This window comes from Phacochoerus africanus, chromosome 1 (genome assembly GCF_016906955.1).
Source record: "Phacochoerus africanus isolate WHEZ1 chromosome 1, ROS_Pafr_v1, whole genome shotgun sequence".
NCBI lineage: Eukaryota > Metazoa > Chordata > Mammalia > Artiodactyla > Suidae > Phacochoerus > Phacochoerus africanus.
The window spans coordinates 110,670,948-110,696,044 of NC_062544.1; the positions used below are offsets into that span (position 1 = coordinate 110,670,948).

At 43.2% G+C, this 25,097-nt stretch overlaps 1 protein-coding gene across 5 annotated transcripts in view; it reads right to left on the reverse strand.

Annotated features, from left to right (window-relative positions):
- SCAP (SREBF chaperone) overlaps window positions 1-25,097 on the reverse strand; it is a 66,133-nt gene that overhangs the window by 27,402 nt on the left and 13,634 nt on the right. For 4 of the 5 annotated variants that reach the window (XM_047772850.1, XM_047772859.1, XM_047772840.1 and 1 more), the window contains exon 2: window positions 15,918-16,137. In XM_047772850.1, the coding sequence (XP_047628806.1) occupies window positions 15,918-16,039 (122 nt within the window). In that variant the 5' untranslated portion in view covers window positions 16,040-16,137. Of the gene's footprint in view, window positions 1-15,917; window positions 16,138-16,246; window positions 16,266-25,097 lie in introns of those variants that run through there. The other variant, XM_047772830.1, reaches the window with a different exon arrangement.

The window sequence follows — 25,097 nt, forward strand, 5'->3', positions numbered from 1 at the left end:
ATACAGCTTTATATCAAAGAAACAAATAATCCAATAAAAAAAAATGGGCAGGAGTTCCTGTCTTGGCTCAGCAGAAATGAATCAGACTGGCATTTATGAGAACACAGGTTTGATCCCTGGCCTTGCTCAGTGGGTTAAGGATCCAGCATTACTGTGAGCTGTGGTATAAGTCACAGATGTGGCTTGGATCTGGCGTTGCTGTGGCTCTGGTGTAGGCCGGCAGCAAGACCCCTAGCCTGTGGGAACCTCCATATGCCACCAGTGCGGCCCTAAAAAGACCAAAAAAAAAAAAAAAAAGCACAAGACCCAAATAGGTATTTCTCCAAAGACATCCAGATGGAGAACAAGCACATGAAAAGTTGCTACCTATCACTATTTGAGAAATGCAAATCAAAACTACAATAAGGTATCACCTCATACCAGTCAGAATGGCCATTACCAAAAGGTCTACCAACAATAAATGCTGGAGAGGGTGTGGAAAAAAAGGAATCCTCCTACACTGTTGGTGTGAATGTACACTGGTGCAACCACTACGGAAAACAGTATGGAAGCTGCTCAAAAAACTAAATATAGAACTACCATAGGATCCAGCAATCCCACTCCCAAGCACCTCTCTGGAGAAAACCGTAATTCGAAAATTTACATGCACCCCAATGTTTGGTGCAACACTATTTACAATAGCCAAGACATGGAAACAATCTTCATGTCCATCAACAGAGGAATAGATAAAAGAGATGTGGTACATATATACAATGGAATATTAGCCATAAAAAAGAATGATATAAAGCCATTTGCAGCAACATGGACAGGACCTAGAGATTATCATACTGGACAAAGTAAATAAACCAGAGAAATATATGATATCACTTATATGTGGAATCTAGTAAAAATGATACAAAAGGACTTATTTATAAAACAGAAATAAAGTCAAAGACTTCAAAATCAATCTCAGGGTTATCAGAGGGAAGGGAGGAATTGGGAGGGTGAAAATAACATATACACAATACTGTACAAAACAGGTGATTAATAAGAAACTACTGCATAGCACAGAGAAATCCTACTCAATAGTTTGTAATAATCTATATGGGAAAATAAGAATGGACACACACACACACACAACTGATTCATTTTGCTGTACGTGTGAAACTAATTAGAAGTCAACTATACTCCAACGAAATTTTAAAAAATAAATTATATCTACTAGTTCATCCGCATTGGTGCATGTAGATTATTCTTTTCTATAGATATGTACATTGAATGAACATATTACAGTACCAAAGAATGTTTGGTCGCTTCCAGTTTGAGCTATTAAGGCTAGAGCTATTATGATAAATTTTTATACTTTTTTTGTGCTTTTTAGGGCCACACCCACAGCACATGGAGGTTCCCAGGCTAGGGGTCTAATCGCAGTTGTAGCTGCGGGCCTATGCCAGAGCCACAGCAACGCAGGATCTGAGCTGTGTCTGCAACCTACGCCACAGCTCACGGCAATGCCAGATCTTTAATCCACTGAGCGAGGTCAGGGATCGAACCCAAAACCTCATGGTTCCTAGTTGGATTCGTTAACCACTGAGCCACAACAGGAACTCCTATAGTCATTTTTATGTAAGCACTCTTTTCTGTTGGGAATGTTCCCAGAATAAAATTTCTGGGTTGTGGAGTACAGTTACTTGCATTCATGTTCCCATCAGCAGTGTAATAGGAGTTCCAACTGCTCCAAATCTTTGCCACCTCTTAATATTCCCAGTTCAATTAATTTTAATCATTTAGAGGGGGAGGTAATGGTATCTTTCTGTGGTTTTATTTTTTATTTTTATTTTTTTTGCTTTTTAGGGCTGCACCTGCAGCATATGGAGGTTCCCAGGCTAGGGGTCCAATGGGAGATACAGCTGCTGGCCTACGCCATAGCCACAGCAACCCAGGATCCAAGCCACATCTGCGACCTACACCACAGCTCATGGCAACACCAGATTCTTAACTTACTGATTAAGGCTAGGGATCGAACTCACAACATCCTGGTTCTTAGATTCACTTTCACCGTGCCACGACAGGAATTCCTCTCAGTGGTTTTAATGTGCACTGAATAGCATCAAAAATTCTTTCGTATGCTTACTGGCCATTTGGATATGTCCTCTTTTGTGAAGCATCTCTTCAATTCTTTTAACCAGATCCAGGCCAGGGATCGAACCTGCATCCTCATGGATACTAGTCACGACGGGAACTCCTTGTTTTTAATTGGGTCATCTGTATATATTCTAGATATGAGTCCAGATTAGACCTCTAGCCTGGGAATCTCCATATGCTGTGGGTGCGGCCCTAAAATAAATAAATAAATAAATAAATAAAATAAAGTGTAGTGTATAATGTGTCTTGCAGACAGCATGTAGATGGATTCTGACTTTTTAAAATAAAATCTGCCTGGAGTTCCCATCGTGGCTCAGTGGTTAACGAATCCAACTAGGAACCATGAGGTTAAGGATCAGTGGGTTAAGGATCCGGTGTGGCCATGAGCTGTGGTGTATGTCGCAGACATGGCTCGGATCCCATGTTACTGTGGCTGTGGTGTAACCGACGGCTACAGCTCTGACTGGACCCCTAGCCTGGGAACCTCCATATACCACAGGTGTGGCCCTAGAAAAAGATAAAAAATAAATAAAAAAATAAAATAAAATCTGCCAATCTCTGTCCTTTAATAGAAGAGTCTGATCCACTTACACTTAATGTGATTACTGACAAGGAAGGATTTACTTACGCCATTTAGCTATTTTCTGCATGTCTCATATGATTTTTGTTCCTCAATTCCACCATTGCTGCACCCCCATTTTTTTTTTTTTTTGGAAAGGGAGTGATTTTTTTGTAGTGTGCCACTTTGATTCCCTTCTTTTTCGATAAATTTAAAACCTTATTTTCTTAGTGGTTACCATGGGAGTTATATTATCAACAACTTACAACAACCTAGACTGAATAGCGGAGGATTTTCATGTTTTTTTTTTTTTATGGCCACACCCATGGCATATGGAAGTTCCTGGGTCAGGAATGGAATCTGAGCCACAGCTGAGACCTACGCCACAGCTGTGGCAACATTTGATCCTTAACCCACTGTGCCACAGTGGAAACTCCCTGAATAACGTCATTATAGAGAGGTTCAACAACAAATCTGAACTGGTACACATCAAAAAATGCGCAGAAGATCTAAACAGGCATTTCTCCAAAGAAGACATACAGATGGCCAAAAAACACATGAAAAGATGCTCAACATCACTACTAGATACCACCTTACACCAGCTAGAATGGCCACCATCAAAAAAACTACAAACAATAAATGCTGGAGTTGGTGGAAATGTAAATTGGTGCAACCACTATGGAAAAAACTAAAAACAGAACTACCGGAGTTCCCATCGTGGCGCAGTGGTTAACGAATCCGACTAGGAACCATGAGGTTGCGGGTTCGGTCCCTGCCCTTGATCAGTGGGTTAACGATCCGGCGGTGCCATGAGCTGTGCTGTAGGTTGCAGACGCGGCTCGGATCCTGCGTTGCTGTGGCTCTGGCATAGGCCGGTGGCTACAGCTCCGATTCGACCCCTAGCCTGGGAACCTACATATGCCGTGGGAGCGGCCCAAAGAAATAGCAAAAAAAAAAAAACAGAACTACCATATGATCTAACAATCCCACTCCTGGGCATGTATCCGGAGAAAAACCATGATTAAAAAAGATACATATACCCCAATGTTCACTGCAGCACTATATACAACAGCCAAGAAATGGAAGCAACCTAAATCTCCATTGACAGAGGAATGGATAAAGAAGACGTGGTAACATATATACAATAGAATATTACTCAGCCATAAAAAGAATGAAATAATGGCATTTGCAGCAACATGGATGGACCTAGAAATATCATGGTAAGTGGAATTAGACAAACAGTGAGAGACAAACATCACATGCTCTCACTTACATTTGGAATCTAGAAAAAGGATACAAATGAACAGTTATTCGAAGAACAGAAACAGACTATGAAAAACTGTACAGTTAACAAAGGGGACAGGCTGGCAGGGAGGGATGGACTGGGCGTTTGGGATGGAAATGTTCTAAAATTAGGTTATGATGATGGTTGTACAACTATAAATATAATAAAATTCATTTAATTAAGAAAATAATACACACACACACAAAAAAAGGAGTTCCTGTCGTGGCAAATCCAACTAGGAATCATGAGGTTGCGGGTTCGATCCCTGCGCTTGCTCAGTGGGTTAACGATCCGGCGTTGCCGTGAGCTGTGCTATAGGTTGCAGACGCGGCTTGGATCCCGTGTTGCTGTGGCTCTGGCGTAGGCCGGTGGCTACAGCTCCAATTCAACCCCTAGCCTGGGAACCTCCATATGCCTCGGGAGCAGCCCAAGAAATGGCAAAAAGACAAAAAAAAAAAAAAAGAAAGGAAGAAAAAAGAAAATATAAGCTGGCAAAAGAGAGGATCAGCAACCATGACAATAAGACAACCAAAAATATGCAATCTGAAGAGCTTAGCTTCTTTAGTATACAAACATGTATATATATCTTTGTCTCTCCAATTTTATGTTGTTATTGTCACAGATTACACTTGGTACATTTATTTCCATTAACAAAATTTAAAATTATTGTTTACTGTATTTGCCTTTTAAATCATGAAAGACAAAGAAGTTACAAAACAAAATATACAATACTGATTATCTTTTTTTTTTTTTTGCTATTTCTTGGGCCACTCCCAAGGCATCTGGAGGTTCCCAGGCTAGGGGTCGAATCAGAGCTGTAGCCACCAGCCTACACCAGAGCCACAGCAACACGGGATCCAAGCCGAGTCTGCAACCTACACCACAGCTCACGGCAACGCCGGATCCTTAACCCACTGAGCAAGGGCAGGGACCGAACCCTCAACCTCATGGTTCCTAGTCGGATTCGTTAACGACTGCGCCACGACGGGAACTCCCTGATTATCTTTACTACTTTTTTTTTTAATGGTTCCAATTAACCGTAGGGCAGGTCCACTGGTAACAAATTTCCTTAGCTTTTGTTTATACACAAATGTTTTAATTTCTCCTTCATTACTTTAGTATACTTTGGTTAACCTAGAACTCTTGGTTTAATTTTGTTTTTTTTTTCCTTTAAAGACTTTATAAATATGTGATCCCACTGCTTTTTGGCTTCCATCATTTCTGAGAAGTCAGTTATTAATCTATTGAGAATCCCTTATTATGTGAAGTGTTGCTTCTCTCTTGCTCCTTCCAAAAACCAAGTTTTAGTTGTTTGGAGGTAGGTGTCAAGGGCTGTCTCTGGACCTAGTTAAGGTTCTGCTGGGGGAAGCTCTGCACAACGCCTGGTTGACACCTGGGCAAAGAGAGCTGGAACTTTAGCTACAAGATGAAGGCAGGCAGTACACTGTATTTTTAAATTTTTTTTTTTTAGGGCTGTGCCCATGGCATATGAATGTTCCCAGGCTAAGTGTCTAATTGGAGCTATAGTTGCTGGCCTACAACCACAGCAATACCAGATCCGAACCGTGTCTATGACCTATACCACAGCTCAGGGCAATGCCAGATCCTTAACCCACTGAGCAAAGCCAGGGATTGAACCTGCATCCTCCCGGATCCTGGTCAAATTTGTTTCCTTTGACCAGGGATGGGAACACCAGTGCATTGTATTTAAATACATTTACTTTCCACGTGGTAGCTGCGCAAAACACACTGACTAAACTAAAGCAAGCCTGTTTCTCAAGATTTGAAATATTTAGAACATTTGTGAATTCCAGACTTTAAACATTCCAGCAGGAAGAGAAAGAAGGGCAGCACACTCCAGAACATCCACTTACTTAGCTTACAGTCTGTTAGGAAAAGTACACAGACCTTGAAATCCTTAAAATGGTTCATAGTCATTCTCCAACCCTGCCCTGGAGGCATACACAACTCTCCTCTTGCTTCTGCACCTCCTGGAACTCTCTTGCCCATTCTTCTCATAGATCTTTGAGGCCTCATCTGCAGTATCACTTGCCCAGGAAGACTTGCCCCTTTCCCCAAAATCTGGGTTAAGGGCTCTCCTAGGAGCCGCTGAAGTGCCCCATACTCACCTCACCATGGTTCTTATCACTGACAGTGAACCTGCCTGTTTCTGTCTCTGTAAAATGATGGTTTCCAACTCTTACTAAGCAAGTGCCTTCCATCTTTTTATCATTTAAAAGCATTACTACAATACAACAAGACACATAAACACTATACCCCCCTGGAAAATTGTCACTAGTATGTGAACACAGGCAGTCTGGTCCCAGAGTCGGTGCTCTTAACATCATACTATACTACTTTGTACTATATTTCTGTTTTGTTAGAAATTTTAAACAACCATAAATTCCTTTTAATGTAAGCAAAATAAAAACACCAAGAAAAAGATTCTACAAAAATGCAAAATGCAAGGTAATAACCACCATCCATGGCTACTAAATTTGAGACTGAAAGAAAATCTTGGAAGAAAAGTGTCATGGAGTTCCCATCGTGGCTCAGTGGTTAACAAATCCGACTAGGAACCATGAGGTTGCGGGTTCGGTCCCTGCCCTTGCTCGGTGGGTTAAGGATCCAGCAGTGCCGTGAGCTGTGGTGTAGGGTGCAGACGTGGCTCGAACCCCACGTTGCTGTGACTCTGGTGTAGGCCAGCAGCTACAGCTCCGACTAGACCCCCCCCCCAGTCTGGGAACCTCCATGTGCTGCGGGTGCGGCCCTAGAAAAGACAAAAAAAGAAAGAAAGAAAGAAAGAAAGGTGTCAGGCAACTTTAGAAGTAAAAGCAGTCACCTTCCCAAGGTCAGAAAAAAGACTAAAGGCATTTAAAGAAAGAAGCTGTCTGGGAATTTCTACCACTACCCCATGTTACTTCCACAAACTCATTTCTAAAACCAGATTATATCTTGGCTTATCCTTATTTTACAAAGGAAATGAACCAAGTCTCCAAAACCTCCCCTGCATTTCCTGTCTCAGCTGCACCCACCCAGCTGCTCAGGCCAAAGACTTTGATCTTGACTCCACATTCAGTTCTCAGAAAATCCTGAGGGTTCTACACCCTTAAAATGTATCCAGACTCAGCCACATCTCACTACCTCCAGGGCTTCCACTTAGACTAAATAACAAACATCAACTCAGACTAAATAACAAACATCAACTCTTACCTGGAGTAATACACTAAGCTAGCTGGTTCAATTTCCAACTGTCAGCATTTGCATCATGTTGCCTGAGTGTTCCATTGCTGCTGGAGGCCTCTCTGCCTGAGTGAGGCAGGACATAAGCACCAAGAATTAATGCTAGCTGGAAGCAGCCCTCAACCAGTGATTGATTATTTTACTGTACAGATTACAGGTTGGCAAGCCACATGGTCTGTGAGCTTAGAGCAGTTTTTACATTTTTAAATGGTAAATTAAAACAAACAAACAAAACCAAACAAAAATATGCAACGGAGACTGGATGTAGCCTTTCTACCTGGCCCCGAAGGGAATGAGTTTGCTGACCTGGTGTAGCCAGGAGTGGAACTCTGAGGCAGACCTCCTGCACCACTTCTCAGTGTCCCCAGTGAGATTCCTCTCAGCTGCCCTTGTGATAACTTGTTGCATGATGCACATTCCCTTCCATCTCACTCTCTCGCCTCCCAACCAGCCGTCATTCCAGCTTACACATAAGCTACATGTACTCAAATCCTTGTCTCAGGGGGAGCCCAAACTAAAACACTCCCCTCCCCACCAATATTAATCAAATTCTTGCTTATCCTTCAAAGCAATGCTGCCTCTCTACTTCTCAACCCATAGGACTTAGGCCCCTCTCCTCTGTACTCCATGGCAGCCTGCAAACATGATTAGAGACTTTAATCCACCTGCTTAATGTAAGAAACATGTGGGGAAGGTACATGACATTTTAATTTCTGCATCCCCAATATCAGCCTTATGGAATATGTTCAAGAAATGTGGGTTGCTTATTTACCTACAGATGCTCTACCAAGGACCAGCTTCATGGGTATGCAACCTGTGTGGCTGCACAGGATGCCACATTCAGAAGGGCTCAGTGCTTTTCAACATCCTGCGGTAGACATACAGAAATTCTTAATAAAATTTTCTCTTAACCTATGTTTTATAAGTGAAATCTATCACAATGGAACATGTCCTGAGGACGTGGAGTGTAGGTTCACACATGGCCCGTCCTCCCTAGGACAAGCTCTGGACCACCAACTCCCCTGTCCACTTGCGTCCCAGGATCTGTCCTTCCCCTCTCTGTCCAGGTATCCCATTTGCTGCCACCCCAGGGGCCTGAACGCAAAAGTAAGGAGGGCTGGGTTCAGATGTGCTTAGCCAGCCGTGTCCTAGAGCAGAGTGAGGTGTCGGTCATTCTCTATCCTAGGCTGGCAGCACCAGAGCACATCTGGTGGGCATTTTGGCAAAAGCAACCCTTTCACCCACTCCTGTCTGAGCATATTTTAGTACCTTTAATGGTACTTCTCCGCTTTTTGAAGCAGCAGCCCTGCATTCTCATGTTGCCTTAGGCACAAATGATGGCGCTGGCCCTACATCTCCTCCCATTCTCACTCCCAGTCACCTGTGATGGGAGCCCCGGAGACACTGAAAACATTCAGAAAGGGCAATCAGAGAAACAACACTCAGAGAAGATGCTGCACAGGACATCTCTCTGGAGACATCAGGAGTGGGACATGTTTTCTCTCTTCCCTTCTCAGGGGAGAACAATACAGAACTAGGGGTGGGGCAGTGAAAGACTAAAAGGGGAAATTCCTGACATCTGACCTCTCCTCTGTTTGAGGAAGTTTTGGGTGATAACAGAGTCTCTGATCTCCTACAAGACTTTCAAAGCTTTTCCGGAGCTTGTGTGTGAGTTCAGGGGTAACTTCTGCTTGGCAGGGGTAAGCCCTCTGGCTTTGGAATGCTTTTGGGGGCCCAGGAGCAGCTTTGGGGCAGAGGTCAGTGGTGCTCTAGGACTTTGTTCTCTGCCATCTAGCCCAGCTCTCCAGAGCACAGGTACAGACAGGGCTGCAGTTACTCAGATTTCTTTCTTATTCACAGAAAGAATATAAACATGTCGAGGAGTGGCCACGTTGGCCCAGAAAGAGAACATGTTCTATGTCCCGTGTGTCCACCCCAAAAGGGGCCATGGTGGTGGTGGGGAAACCTGAGACATGAGCAGACCAGGCAGAGAAGTTGAGAAGTGGGGCCCAGCACAACTGAGATGTCCAGCCTCAGCCTGAAGGTGCTGCTTTCCTCCAGAGAAAAAGCAGGAGGAAAGGGTATTCAAGTCTACTTTTTTTGTTTTTTTTTGTCTTTTTGCTATTTCTTTGGGCCGCTTCCACAGCACATGGAGGTTCTCAGGCTAGGGGTCTAATCGGAGCCGTAGCCACTGGCCTACGCCAGAGCCACAGCAACGCAGGATCCGAGCCGCGTCTGCAACCTACACCACAGCTCACGGCAACGCCGGATCGTTAACCCACTGATCAAGGGCAGGGACCGAACCCGCAACCTCATGGTTCCTAGTCGGATTCGTTAACCACTGCACCACGTCGGGAACTCCCCAAGTCTACTCTTAAGCCCACACACACTACAGGAATATGCTCCTTCAGGAGGTTTGAAATGGCCTCAGCATGATTCCAACTTGCTCTCCAAGTTAAAATCCACCTTCTATAACCATGAGCAGCAGGCTATGGAATCATAAGTGACCCAATGACCCTCACGTTAACCTCTGACCTGCACACAGGGTAATCTGGCTGGCCCAGCACCCAGATACTCTTCCTTTACCTCACAGAGCACCCACACCTCCCAGGGCAGGTCTGGAGCAACAGCACCCTCCACCTTGCTGGGCTGCTGCTGGGCCATGCCTTGGGTCCTAGTGGCCTAACCTCTAGGAAATGTAAACAAACACCTCTTGCACAGGGCCTACTTGCTACAAGTTTCATCAGATTTTCCCAGAGGAAAGAGCATTCATGGCTCCCAGGGTGACCCAGGGGTAATGAACAGGGTCCACTCCACAGCTCAGGTGCCTGCTAGATCCAGACAGAGGTATCAAGAGCAGCGTCCTTTGGGTTCAAGCTGAATAAGTCTCTCATTCCAGGAACAATGAGGGTAAGTAAGTAAATGGGATCTAACTATCTAATAAAACTACTAAAAGCCGTCTATTAACTCCTTTGCCTTCTGCAGGCAACCTGAAGCTCTGGCAGAAGGGGGAGCTGCTCTAGATTGAAAGCTTCCCAGATAGAAGAGGATAGCAAGGCTTGTGCCCTGGGCCCATAATATCTGGTCTCCTGGCCATAAAGGAGAATCCATCTGTGGATTCTCTGATAGAACCTTTAACATCTCTGGAGGCTGAGAGACCTCAACTAGCCTTGGAAATTTTTTCCTAAGCTCGTCAGATTAAAAAACAAACAAACAAACAAACAAACAAACAAAACTGCCTTAATTCCTTTAAAAATCACATAAGAGAAAGATACTGGTTCAGGAAAATGAGTACACAGCACTAAGAATGTGATGGTATCTCCTGGTACAGGGTGACTGTAAAGACAAGGAGAAACCACACAGCCCTTAGAGGGTGGGACCAAAAGAGGCAACAGGTTCTGAGGGGTGTGCCAGGGTAGTAGGCTCCCTGTCCTTTTGTTGGGGGAGTGGTGAGCTGAATGAGCACAACCATAAACAGGAAAGGAGCTGAGGAAGATGTCACCTGCTCCTCTTATAGGGCTCGGCTCAGGTGTTCTCCTCCCAGGAAGCCCCCCTAACACTGTGCCCTTCTGCACCACAGCTAGGTCACTTCCGCTCTGCACAATATCCGATGGCGCTGCAATTATCTGTCTCAGGCTGAGATTGCGGGATTTTGAGGGGAGGGACTGTGATCCACATCACTGGTCTGGCACATTTTTTGGCATATATTACAGCCATTTTTATTGAGGTGGCTATCAAACCCAACTTTATTCTCTCTCCTCAATTTCTGTTATGTAGGGCCACTGCCTCAAAAAGCCTCTCAGTCCTGGAGTTCCCGTCGTGGCTCAGTGGTTAACGAATCCAACTGGGAACCATGAGGTTGTGGGTTCGATCCTTGCCCTTGCTCAGTGGGTTAAGGATCCGGCATTGCCGTGAGCTGTGGTGTGGGTCGCAGATGCGGCTCGGATCCCATGTTGCTGTGGCTCTGGCGTAGGCCAATGGCTACAGCTCCAATTCGACCCCTAGCCTGGGAACCTCCATATGCCGCGGGAGTGGCCCAAGAAAAGGCAAAAAGCCAAAAAAAAAAAAAAAAAGCCTCTCAGTCCTCTGTCTAGGCAGATCCTGCCAGGCCCAGCTCCTGGCCCACTGCAGCTGAGACCCTCTTTCTCAGGCTTCTTATTCATGGAGCAGATGTCTTGCAATGAAAGATAGCAGCACCAAACAGTGTCCTTCATAAAGTTCATATCACCATGGTCAAAGTACAGATTTGTGATCTGCCACACAGACCTGCCAGTTGCAGCACATACCACTAATACCACACCACACTAGTTTCATCATCGACAAAAGAACCAGGGAATAACAGCCACCCCCAAGGATGTTAGGCAACCAAATGAAACATCATGTGTGGAAGCACCTGAGGACTGACAAAGCCAGTGAGGATGAGTCTTCCTTTCCCTCCCATCAGCCCAACCCTACCCTGAGCCTCACCCACGCCTTTTTCTGAGGACTGATATTCAGCCAAAGCATCTGTGGGATATAAGGCAGTTTCCCTGCCCAGTTTGGCTGCATTTGGCCTATACTGGGTGTTAAATATTGTCATTATCATAGATATATATATAGAAATATATAGCCTCTTCCCCCACCCCATTCTAATTCACCCTGAGTTGAGGAGTCTTCTACACTTGAGTTTTCATACCAGAGGCCCCCACATCATAAATCCAATAACAGTATGTTTTGAAACATTTGCAGGATATCAAATTGTTCATTCAAACATAAAGCCTAACTGCACCCAAGAAGCTGCTACACAATCCTACATTCCCTGTCCAGGAAGCTGCCTGGTCCCACGTGGCCACACCTTATCGTTAGAAGATGAATGGCAAAGAGGAAACGTCCTCTCTTCCTGTAGCTGGAGTTGTCTTTGTGGAAGGGGAATCACAACAACTACCTCTACAACCTGAACCACACATACAGAAAACAAGTTCAATTCAACACATTCATCCACCGTGTATTTACTTGCCACCCTCCATGCACAAAAACACATACAAAGAGGCCATCAAGGAACTGAGAATTTATAAAAGGGGAGCTGGACCCCACTCACCTCAACAGAAGACAATACGAGTGATAATAACCATGAGTGTCACCACAAACTACCACTCCAGATGTTAGAATGAAATAGAGAACACTTTTAGCTAGATGTGGTAGAACTTCAGAGACATTTTCAGTAAAGACACACAGCCTAGTAGTTCTCAGCATGTGGTCCCCAGGTCTAGGAACCTGTTTAGAGATGGACATTCTTGGGCCCATCCAGACCTGATAAAGGAGAAAACAGACTGTAGTCCAGCAATTTTTTTTTTTTTTGGCTGCACCCACAGCATGCAGAAGTTCTGAGGCCAGGGACTGAACTTACACCACAGCAGTGACAATGCTGGATCCTTAATCCACTGCATCGCCAAAGGACTCCTAGAAATCTTGTTTGGCATGCCCTCCAAGTGATTCTGATGCTAGCTCAGGTTTGGGAACTCTGCCCTAGCATGCAGGCCAAGCCTAGAAAAGTATGATTTTGAAAGAGAAATGGGTCGATTACCTTAGAGGATTCACCATAGCCATGACATGGAAGCAACTTAAATGTCCATTGACAGATGAATGGATCAAGAAGATGTGATAGGAGTTCCCGTAGTGGCGCAGCAGAAACAGTCTGACTAGGAACCATGAGGCTGCGGGTTCGATCCCCTGGCCTTGCTCAGTGGGTTAAGGATCTGGCGCTGCCATGAGCTGTGGTGTAGGCTGCAGACGCGGCTCGGATCTGGCGTTGCTGTGGCTCTGGCATAGGCCAGAGGCTACAGCTCTGATTCAACCCCTAGCCTGGGAACCCTCCATGTGCCCCAAGTGCAGCCCATAATAGATGAAAAGACAAAAAAAAAAGAAGAAGAAGAAGAAGAAGAAGGAGAAGATGTGATACACAGAGTTCCCACTGTGGTGCAGCAGAAACAAATCCAACTAGTATCAATGAAGATGTGGGTTCAATCCCTGGCCCTGCTCAGTGGGTCAGGGATCTGGTATTGCTGTGAGCTGTGGTGTAGGTTGCAGACATGGCTCAGATCCCACTTTGCTGTGGCTGTGGCACAGACCAGCCACATAGATCCAACTGGACCCCTAGCCTGGAAACTTTCATGTGCTGTGGGTGCAGCCCTAAAAAGCAAAAAAATAAAATAAAATAGAATAAAATAAAAAAAGATGTGGTACATATACACAGTGGAATACTACTCAGCCACAGAAAATGAAATAATGTCTTTTGCAGCAATATGGATACAACTAGAGATTCTCACAGTAAGTGAAGTCAGAAAAAGAAAGACAAGGAGTTCCGCATGTGGCTCAGCAGAAAGGAATCTGACTAGCATCCATGAGGACCCAGGTTCGATCCCTGGCCTCACTCAGTGGGTTAAGGATCGGGCATCGCCATGAGATGTAGTGTAGGTTGAAGATGCTGCTGAGGTCTGATGTTAATGTGGCTGTGGCTGTGGCTGTGGCTGTGGCTGTGGCTGGTGGCTGCAGCTCTGAGCTGACCTCTAGCCTGGGAACATCCATATGCCACAGGAGCGGCCCAAGAAATGGCAAAAAGACAAAAAAAAAAAAGGGAATGAATATATATGTATGAGTGGGTCACTTTGCTGTAGAGCAGAAACTGGCTCTACACTGTAAATCAACTATACTTAAATAAATAAATAAATAATGCTAGGAATAGGAAAAAAATTAACTTAGAGACAAAAGACAAGCAAATCCAAGAGCTGCATTCTCAGAGAACTCCTAATTCATCAGTTTCCGGATGTAGCCACAAGTATCTTGCACTCTGTATAACACAAGTTAAAGTTTAAACATGAGTACAAATACACTACACCAGGGAGAGGAGAGTCTGGGGCACAGAATGCCAGAGGTGCAGGCAACCAGAATCTATACGCCTGGATTTGAATTCCTATTTCCCTACTTATTAATTGTATAGACCATGCAAGCCTCTAATTCTCTAAACCACTTTGGTTACAGGGAAATATAACTGAGCTACTTCCTAAGGCTTTTATAAGGACTGATGAGACATTTAATTACATACCTGAAGCACTAACATAGCCCCCAGCAGGAAATTCTCATTGAAAGATGTTCATCTGGGAGTTCCTGTCGTGGCGCAGTGGTTAACGAATCCGACTAGGAACCATGAGGTTGCGGGTTGGGTCCCTGCCCTTGATCAGTGGGTTAACGATCCGGCGTTGCCGTGAGCTGTGGTGTAGGTTGCAGACGCGGCTCGGATCCTGCGTTGCTGTGGCTCTGGCGTAGGCTGGTGGCTACAGCTCCAATTCGACCCCTAGCCTGGGAACCTCCATATGCCGCAGGAGCAGCCCAAGAAATAGCAAAAAAGACAAAAAAAAAAAAGATGTTCATCTTTCCCAGTCCTAATTAGAGAAGAACTTGGGATCATTAACAACTGAACAGTGAGTTCAGTCTTGAACCATCATTCTTCCAACACAGCACTGAAAACATCTACAACATTAGATGTACAATGAATCTAGAAACCAGAATTCTCTCCAGAGATAAGGATAATGAGGTGGGCACCATTCATGACTGTCAAGTGTTTTAGACCAAGAGGACTATCACATAGCATCTTACATCAAGCCTCTCCTTGGAGCTCCTGTTGTGGCTCAGTGCGTTGCTGTGAGCTGTGGCGTAGGTCGCAGATGCAGCTCGGATCCTACATTGCTGTGGCTGTGGTATAGGCTGGCATCTACAGCTCCAATTAGACCCCTAGCCTGGGAACCTCCATATGCCACAGGTGCGGCCCTAAAAAGACAAAAATATAAATAAGTAAATAAAGCCTCTCTTTTTATAATGTCCTCATGAGCCACAGTCTTCAGAGTTCTATGGGGCCTTGTGACAGAATGACAGACGTGGAAAAAGGGTAACTACAGCTCATACAATAGTCCTTGGTGAGCACAGCAAGCCCCAAGAATCAACCAGAGGTCAGAAGGAGGCTCCACATAAACACAAGAAAATGACTTGAAAGTAGAAAACCAATTCTCTGGGGTTAGCCTGCAAGATGGTGCCAAGGACTGTTCCAATGGACTTTTCTTGCAATACTCTTAACCAGGTACCAAAGGCAGCTGCCACTGTTGAGAAGGAAATTAAAAGATTATTCTTTTCAATTATCTTGCAGTTTCTTAGAAGCATCTAAATATTATTTTGAGGCGAATTACCAATAATGTGAACAAATCCGGTGACTCATCAGGTCAAAGTCAGCCTGGACTGTTTTATTTATTTTTATTTTGGTTTGTTTTTTAGGGCTGCACCTGCAGGATATGGAAGTTCCTAGGGGTCGTCTTGGAGCTCCAGCTGCCAACTTATGCCACAGCAACTCGGGATCCAAGCAGCACCTGCAACCTACACCACAGCTCATGACAATGATGGATCCTTAACCCACTGAGCAAGGCCAGGGATCGAACCCATGTCCTCATACTAGTCAGGTTCATTTCTGCTGAGCCAAAACAGGAATTCCCAGCCTGGACTGTTTTAGTTTAATGGCTAAACACACCCCAGGACTAGCACTCTCCACTTGGCAGCTCCAATGAACCTCGAGTTCCACTGCCTAAAAGGCATACACAGTCCAAGGGCTACAGAGCAGTCAGGGGTAGGAAATCTATTGTCTCAAGACACTGGCCCACCACATCCAAGGCACTGGAAACATACCAGCAGGCTAAGATGCAGAGCCCCGTGAAGAGAATGATGGGGATGGGGTAGGATGCACAGAGCAGCCCATGGTTGTAGAAGGCCTGAGATATCTTCTCACGCAGCCTTTCAGTCAGGGTCATCCTCAGCTGAAGTCACCTTGCTGCCATCCCGGAAAGTGACCATGGATCAGCCTGGCACACGTTGGACAGCACTGACAATGGACACCATCTGCAGGCACCTGGCAAGGAGGGAGAAAAGCCAATTAATAATGATGACTTGACCCTGCACATAGGGTTGCCGGGGGAGGTGGCAGAGACATGGACAGGAAAGTGTATCAGGATGCCTACATGCAAGATCTGGAGACGTCAATCCCAACACACACACACACACACACACACACACACACACACGAACACACAATCTTGGTTGGCTTATAGTGCCTAGGAGGCAGTGTCTAAGTCAGTCTAACCAAAGAAACCAAAAAACTGTGCCTCTAGCTCTAATAATAAACTCTCAATCCTCTTCCATATTAGGCATTTCTAAATGCCCTAGAGACAGCATTTTTCTTACACATGGCACAGGAAACCACGCCTGTGTAACCGACAGCACCTTCAGCTGCTCTTGGCAAAATGGGCATTTTGGACATCCTCCCCCAACCTCCTTTCTCTGTGCACAGGCCAGATTGAAAGAAATCCTTGGGAAAAACATTATACAGGACTGATCCCTCAAAAAACACATTCTTGCACAAACAGTGATTCCCAGATAAAGAAAGTTCAGAGGGGTCAGCCCTCAACATAAAAACACCAAAAGGCTTAGGCTTCTGATATAGAACAAATTTCACAGTGACAACAGTACTGGGTAGAAGTCTCTGCTCCTGGTCCTGCAGTTTTCCCTGGGAGCATGTGAGCACCCTCCTCCTACAGCCTACCACGAAGCTTTCTCCTTCTTTAAGTAACAGCAGCCCAGTGTGGCTTAGATAACCACCTCTCTCTACAGGATTGGGCCTAGTAGACAGTCAGTGAAGGTGCTCCTCCCTGACTCTTGTCAGGCTGGTTGGGCCTCTCTCCCTGGACTTTGACTTATGAGCAGAAAGAAGCAAGAACTGGAAAAGGTGGTAGTTATTCATCCCCAGAAGGTACCTGCTCCCAAGATCGAAGGCTACTCTGGCTCCCGTCTTTTCCTTTTTTTTTTTTTTTTGAGCCACACCCACGGCATATGGAAGTTCCCAGTTCCCAGGTAGGGGTTGAACAGGAGCTACAGATGGTGGCCTATGCCACGGTCACAGCAACACCAGATCTAAGGCGCGTCTGTGACCTACACCACAGCTCATGGCAACACTGGATCCTTAACCCACTGAGCAAGGCCAAGGATTGAACCCATGTCCTCATGGATCCTAGTCAGGTTCGCTACCACTGAGCCACAACCAAATTCTCAGGCTCTGGTCCTTTCTGAAGACATGTTCATCAGCTTTTCTTTCCAGTTTGGGAGACATTCCACAGCCTTTCAATAAGTCCTCTTTTTGTTTCTGTGAGCCGAAGTTAATTTCTCTTGCTTCCAAGCAGAGAATCCTAAACCAATAAAGTCAGAATAGAAAACTCAAGCAGAAGGGCCGAGGGATCCAGAATTCCTTTCCTTACTGAGCTTTCCAATGAAAGCCAAGTTTAAATTCACTTGCTTCACGTTACTGTTTTCTTTGGTCTGTGCTATAGTGAACCTGCCCAGACATGTGTCTTGGCTGGAGTAGGCTCACTGATGAAAACCCAGGCCAAAGACATGACTCCTCAAAAGTGTGGGATCAGAAAGGAGAAGCAAAAGGAATCGTATCACAGTCAATTCACAAGAAGGAACAGCTAGCACTTCATCCACGTTCCTGGAAACACAAGTATTAAGTGCATATACAATTTTCCAGACCAAGAACCTCCTTAGGAAATATTACAAAGAACCTTCTGTGAGTCAATTCAAAAAGACAATAGATAGAGGAACCAGCAGATAACAGCTGCTGGCCCAAGAGGCAGAGGTGCTGACAACAGCTCAACCATTCACAAAGCTCACCTGGACCATGACAGGTCAAAAAAGGTCCCACAGCAGGGGACCAGCAACAGTGCTCAACACCCAGCATAAACAAGGACTCTGCTCCTATGACCCCAACCATCCAACCTGCCTCCAAACATCCATCCTGCCCCCAGTGGGGAAACAAACTCTAAGGACATATATACCTGTGGAGAAACACTCTCAAGAGGATCCCCGAAGAAAGACAACCATAAACGAGTGGTAGCTTTTCCAACCTCGGTCCTCTGCCAAGCCCCACATCTCTACTTTGAAATGTCCCTACCAAGCCCTCCAGGAAACTGTGATCCTACTAATCCCAATCTCCTTCTCAGGCCTCTTCTGCACACGAACTGGCAACACAAGAAGCAGGAGTGGTGGGATGGGTTCTCTTTACATGGAACTACTACTATGATGGAAAAAAAATCTCACTTCTATTTTAGAGCAAATAGAAATCTTTCTGACACGACCAGAGTCATTTTCAGCTTCCACTGATATTTATTAGTTATACAAATTGTTAATTTTCATAGCACCTGGAAAACAAAGTTTAAAAAAAAGAAAAGAAATGCAAATTTCAGTTCATTATACACCCCACCTACCTGAAGCTACCAAGAGAGGAATTATTCATCTGTACTCCACTGTATACATTTTAATGCAAAGCTATTCTAAAGCAAAATTTATCCAGCCGGAACCAAAAACCTGTCCTTCCTACACTGCCCCACACTTATAAATTTCTTTAGATCAAAATCCATAGCTCTTGGAGTTCCCATCGTGGCACAGCAGAAACGAATACAACTATGAACCATGAGGTTGCGGGTTCGATCCCTGACCTCGCTCTGGTGTTGCCATGAGCTGTGGTGTAGGTCCTGGATGCAGCTTGGATCTGGCGTTGCTGTGGCTCTGGCGTAGGCCAGCAGCTGTAGCTCTGATTATCCTGGGAACCTCCATATGCTGGGGATGTAGCCCTAAAAAGACAAAAAAGACAAAAACAAAAAACAAAAAAACTATAGCTCTGAATTCGGCTTCCTGAATTTAAAGAGACAATTACGAAAAGGATAGAGGCTCTGGGGTCCTGAGTGGACCACATTAAATAAAAATGTGAACCATCCTGTCAAATGCCTTTGCAGGAGTCCCCACTACAAGCAAAAACAAAGAAGCCTGTTGTTAGACACCCAAACTACAGAGCTGTACACATAAAGAAACACTACTAGAACCAGGACAAAAAAACAGCCCTGAGGAAGTCTACAGAGAGGAAAGGCTCAGATCAAGTCTGATCCACTGGCTCAGAAGATAAAGAATAGTAAGGAACAGAATGAGTTGAAGAGGGCATACTGGGGACACAGGCTCATCCCACTTTGTCACAACCTTGCTTAAGGTGTCCACGATTCTAATCCTGTCCCAAATGAGAGAATAAATGTGGAAGTTTTAGGAAAAGTCACACAAAAAATACATATTAACAGAGGACATGATATTTTTAACAAAGATAGTCTATTTATTTTGTGCCTGTATTCACCAAATTCTCAGCATTTAAAATCCTCTTCAACTCACACAAATTAAGAATCAACTGGAGTTTCCAAAATGGCTCAGTGGTAACAAACCCGACTAGTATCCATGAGGAGGCAGGTTGATCCCTGGCCTTGCTCAGTGGGTTAAGGATACAGTGTTGCCATGAGCTGTGGTGTAGGTCACAGACTCAGCTCGGAGCTGGTGTTGCTGTGGCTGTGGTGTAGGCCAACAGCTGCAGCTCCAATGTGACCCCTAGCCTGGGAACTTCCATATGCTGAGGGTGCAGCCACAAAGAGCAAAAAAAAAAAAAAAAAAGAAAGCATTTGAAATATCTGATAATGCAATGTTCATTTACTGAGAAAGCCTCAGAATCCCTAGCAGGGCTGACAAAAGGTGTATTTACTGACTGACAAAACCCAGTCAGTAAAGACTGAATGAGATTACTGCTTTAGATGGCAAAGACAGCAACTCAAGACTTCAAGGAATGTGAAAAATCAAGAAAACATGACACCACCAAAGGAACACAAATAAATGGAGATCCTCCATCTGACTAATAAAGAATTCAAAATAGGTGGGGTTTTTTGTTTTTTGTTTTGCTTTTTAGGGCCACTCTTGCGGCATATGGAGGTTCTCAGGCTAGGGGTCAAATCGGAGCTACAGCTGCCAGCCTATGCCACATCCACAGCAATGCAGGATCCAAGCCATGTCTGAGACCTACACCACAGCTCACTGCAATGCAGGATCCTTAACCCACTGGGCGAGGCCAGGGATTGAACCTCCAACCTCATGGATCCTAGTTGGATTTGTTTCCGCTGCACCTTGATGGGAACTCCCAAAATAGGTGTTTTAAAGAAGCTCAGTGAGCTACAAGAAAACAAAGACAATTCAATGAAACCAGAAAAACAAATATATGAACAAGACAAAAAGCTTCACAGAGAGGTAGAAACAATTTTAAAAAAGATCAAATAGAAATTCTGGAGTTGTTCTTGCCCTGGCACAGTGGGTTAAGGTGTTGCCACAGCTGTGGTGTACGTTGCAGCTGCAGTTTGGATTTGCTCCCTCACCTGGGAATATCCATGTGGTGCAGGTGCAGTGGAAAAAAAAAAAAAAATCCTGGAGCTGAAAAACAAAATGAATGAAATGAAAACTGAACAAGAAAGTATTAACAGCAGAATTGATCAAGTAGAAGAAAAATGATGAAGTCAAAAATAGGTCATTTGAAATTATCAAGTCCAAGGTGAGCAAAGAAAAAATAATGAAAGAGTGATGAAAGTCTACATGAATCAAAGAGTATCATCAAGAGGAACAATCTAACCATCACCAGAGTCTCAGAAGGAGAAGAAAGGGAGAAAGGGGCAGAAAGCTTTTTAAAAGAAATAATAGCTGAGGTCTTCCCAATCTGGCAAGAGATCTGAACATCCAAGTTCATAAAGCTCCATAGGTCCCTGAAAGGTATCTTCCAAGACACATATCATAAAATCATCTAAAATCATAGACAAAGTTTAAAAGCAACAAGAGAAAAAAATTCCTCACATACAAGAGAACCCCTGTAAGGTTATCAGTGGATTTCTCAGCAGAAACCTTATAGTCCAGGAGAGAGTGCAATGACTAATTCAAAATGCTACAAGAAAACAACGACAACAACAAAATCCCAGAAAGTTTCAAAAACCAAAATTTGAATTTCACAAAGAGATAGAAAAAATTTTAAAAAACCAACAATTTACATAGAATTTATGTTGTATTTACAACCATTTACATTGTATTGGGAATTTTAAGTAATCTGAAGATAATTTACAGGTTATATGTAAATACTACTCCGTTTTATACAAGAGATATACACATCTATGGATTTTGGTATCCACGGGTTGTGGGTAGGAGGGGGGAATCCCCATCCACCCACAGATATGGAGGATGACTGTACTCTAATACTATAATCTGGTGGTGTGTTAATCTCATAACTCTAGTATAGAGGTTAAAATACAAAAATACTAAAAATTACTACAAGTACAATAATTTCTTAATGAATAACCAATATAAAAAGATGTAAACTATGACATCAAAAACATAAAATATGGGAGTTCCCACTGTGGTGCAGCAGAAACAAATCCGACTAGGAACCATGAAGTTGCAGGTTCGATCCCTGGCCTCGCTCAGTGGGTTAAGATCCGGCATTGCCATGAGCTGTGCTGTAGGTCACAGACACGGCTGGGATCCTGCGTTGCTGTGACTGTGGTGGTGCGGCCCTAAAAAGCCAAAAAACAAAACAAAACAAAAACATAAAATGGGGTGTTCTTGCTCTGGTGCAGTGAATTAAGGATCCAGCATTGCGGCAGCTGTGGCATAGGTTGCAGATGTGGCTCAAATTTGATTCCTGGCCTGGGAACTTCCATATGCCACAGGTGCGGCAAAAGAAACAAACAAACAAACCCCATAAAATGGGAGAGGAGAGTAAAAGCACAATTTTTGTATGCTATCAAAGTTCAGTTGTTACTAGCTTAAAATAGACCGTCCTGTCTTAAGTAATTCTCATGGTAACCACAAAACAAAAAACCAAAGCAGATATAAAAATGATAAAGAAAAGCAAATCAAAACTTACCACTAAGGAATATTCACAAAAGAAGACAGCAAGAGAGGGAAAAAGAAACAAAGAAACTATGTCAGACACAATAAGATATCTTTAGTAAATCCTTACCTGTCAATAATTACTTTAAATCTAAATTCATTAAATCTTCTAATCAAAAGGTACAAAGTAGCTGAATGGAAAAAAAAATAAGATTGAACTACATGCTGCCCATAAGAGACTTTCAGCTTTAAAGGACACAAAAAAGACTTAAAATGAAGGGATGAAAAAGATAGTGCATGTAAGTGGAAACCAAAAGAGGAAGGAGTAGCTATACTTGTATGAGACAAAACAGACTTTAAACAAAAACTTAATAAGAGATTACTTTAAAAGATCATTATATAATGATAAAGAGGTCAATTCAACAAGAGAATGTAACACTTGTAGATATGTATATACCCAATATATTAAGCAACTACTAGGAGATCTGATGAAAGAAACAGACAATACAGTAATAGTAGGGGACTTCAATATCCCACTTAAAACAAAAGACAGATTATCCAGACATAAAATCAATAAGGAAACATTTGAACTTGAATTATACTTTGGACCAAATGGACCTAGGAAACATATGCAGATTATTTCATGCAAACAGCAGAATACACATTCTTCTCAAGTGTACATGGAACATTCTCTGGGATAGCTCTTATGTTAAGTTACAAAGCAATTCTTAGCAAATTTAATAAGAATGAAGTATCTTTTCTAATCACAGTAATATGAAACTAGAAATCAATAATAATAGTAGGAAAACTAGAAAATTCACAAATTTGTGGAAATTAACACACTCTTGAAGAACTAATGGGTCAAGAGGAAATCTAAAGAGAAATTTTATAAATTGTGGCACAAAAAGGGAAACACAGCATACCAAATCTTATGGAATGCAACAAGAGCAGTTTTAAGAGGAAAATTCATAACAATAAAGCCGATATTTAGAAAAAAGAATGATCTCAAATAGACAACCTAATTTAACACCTTAAAGAACTAGAAAAAGAACAAACTAAGTCTTCTACTTGGAAGGAAACAAAAAGACCAGAGTGGATTTAAATGAAATAGACTCTAAAAAGATAATTAAAAAGATAGATGAAAACAAGAAGATTTTTTTTTTTTTTTTTTTGCTTTTTAGGGCCACAGCTCCAGCATATGGAAGTTCCCAGGCTAGGGGTAGAACCGGAGCTGCAATTGCCAGCCTACCCACAGCCACAGCAATGTGGGATCTGAGCCACATCTGCAACCTATACCACAGCTCACAGCAAAGCCAGATCCCCAACCCACTGAGCAAAGTCAGGAATCAAATCCGCATCCTCACAGACTAGTCAGATTTGTTTCCACTGAGCCATGACTAAAAGACTACTATGAAAAATTAGACACCAACAAATCTGACAACCTAGAAGAAATTAATAGATTCCTAGAGACATACAACCTACCAAGACCGAACACACTGATTACTAGTAAGGAGACTGAATCAGTAATCAAAAACTTCCCTACAAATGAAAGTCTAGGACTAGATGGCATTACTGGTGAATACGACCAAACATTTAAAGAGGAATTAATACCAATCCTTCTCAAACTCTTCCAGAAAACTGAAGAGGGGGAGTACTTCCAATCTCATTTTATGAGGCCAGGACTACCCCGACATCAATGCCAGACAAGGACACCACAAAAAAAGAAAATCCCAGGCCAATATCCCTGCAAAACTGGATGCAAAAACAGTCAACAAAATCTTAGCAAATTAAATTCAACAGCACATTGAAAAGATCACACACTACAATCACGCTGGATTTATTCCTGGGATGCAAGGATGGTTCAACACATATCAATAAATGCTATACACCACATTAGGAGAATGAAGGATAAAAATTATATGATCATCTTAGATACAGAAAAAGCATCTGACAAAATTCAACATGCTTTCATAGTAAAAACTCTCAACAAATTGGGTAGAGAAGGAATGTACCTCAATATTATGAAGGCCATATATGACAAGCCCACAGCCAACATCATAACCAATGGTGAAAAGCTGAATTTCCTATAAGAGCAAGAACAAGAGAAAGATGCCCACTCCTGCTGCTTTTATTCAAACAAAGAATCAGAATCCTAGCCAGAGAAACTAGGCAAGAAAAAATTTTTTGGAATATTTAAATTGGAAAAGAAGGAGTTCCCGTTGTGGCTAAGCAGTAACGAGCTAGTATCCATAAAGATGAAGGTTCAATCCCTGGCCTTGCTCAGTGGGTTAAAGGATCCAGTGCTACCATGGGCTGCAGTATGGTTTACATACATGGCTCCGATCTGGCGTTGCTGTGGCGTAGGCCAGTGGCTACAGCTCTGATTTGACCCCTAGCCTGGGAACTTCCATATGCTGCAGGTGTGGCCCTAAAAAGACAAAAAAAATGAAAAATTAAAAAAAAAACATGGATTAATGTGTACAACAGAAAGTCCAGAAACAGATCCAAACATACATGATATGTGGCAAAGTGTATCATATATAGTAAACAATAGGGGATATTTAAACTGTGTTACAACAAACGCATGGCCAATTTGGAAACAACTGTTGTACTCACAACTCACACCAAAATAAATTCCAAACAGAAAAAAGACTAAAAGGTAAGAAATGAAGTATAAAAAGTACTATAAGAAACCACAGGATAATTTTTCATACTCTTCTATGAGGGAAGATCTTTCCAGGTTTAATAGAGAACTCAGAAGTCTTAAAAGGCCAATGAACATGACCCAGTTAAAAAACGAATTTTTTTCCATGACAAAACCATCCTAAATAAAAAGATAAATAACAGTCTATAAAAATACAACTAAAATTTATAATCAGTGATGAAGTACCAAGTTCCTTCATACAGAAATAATTTTTCTAAAATAATTTTTTTTTTGTCTTTCGAGTCTGGGACCTACTCCACGGCTCACGGCAACGCCGGATCCGTAGCTCACTGAACGAGGCCAGGGATCGAATCTGCATCCTCATGGATACTTGTCAGATTCATTTCTGCTGAGCCACAACGGGACTCCTAAAATAATTT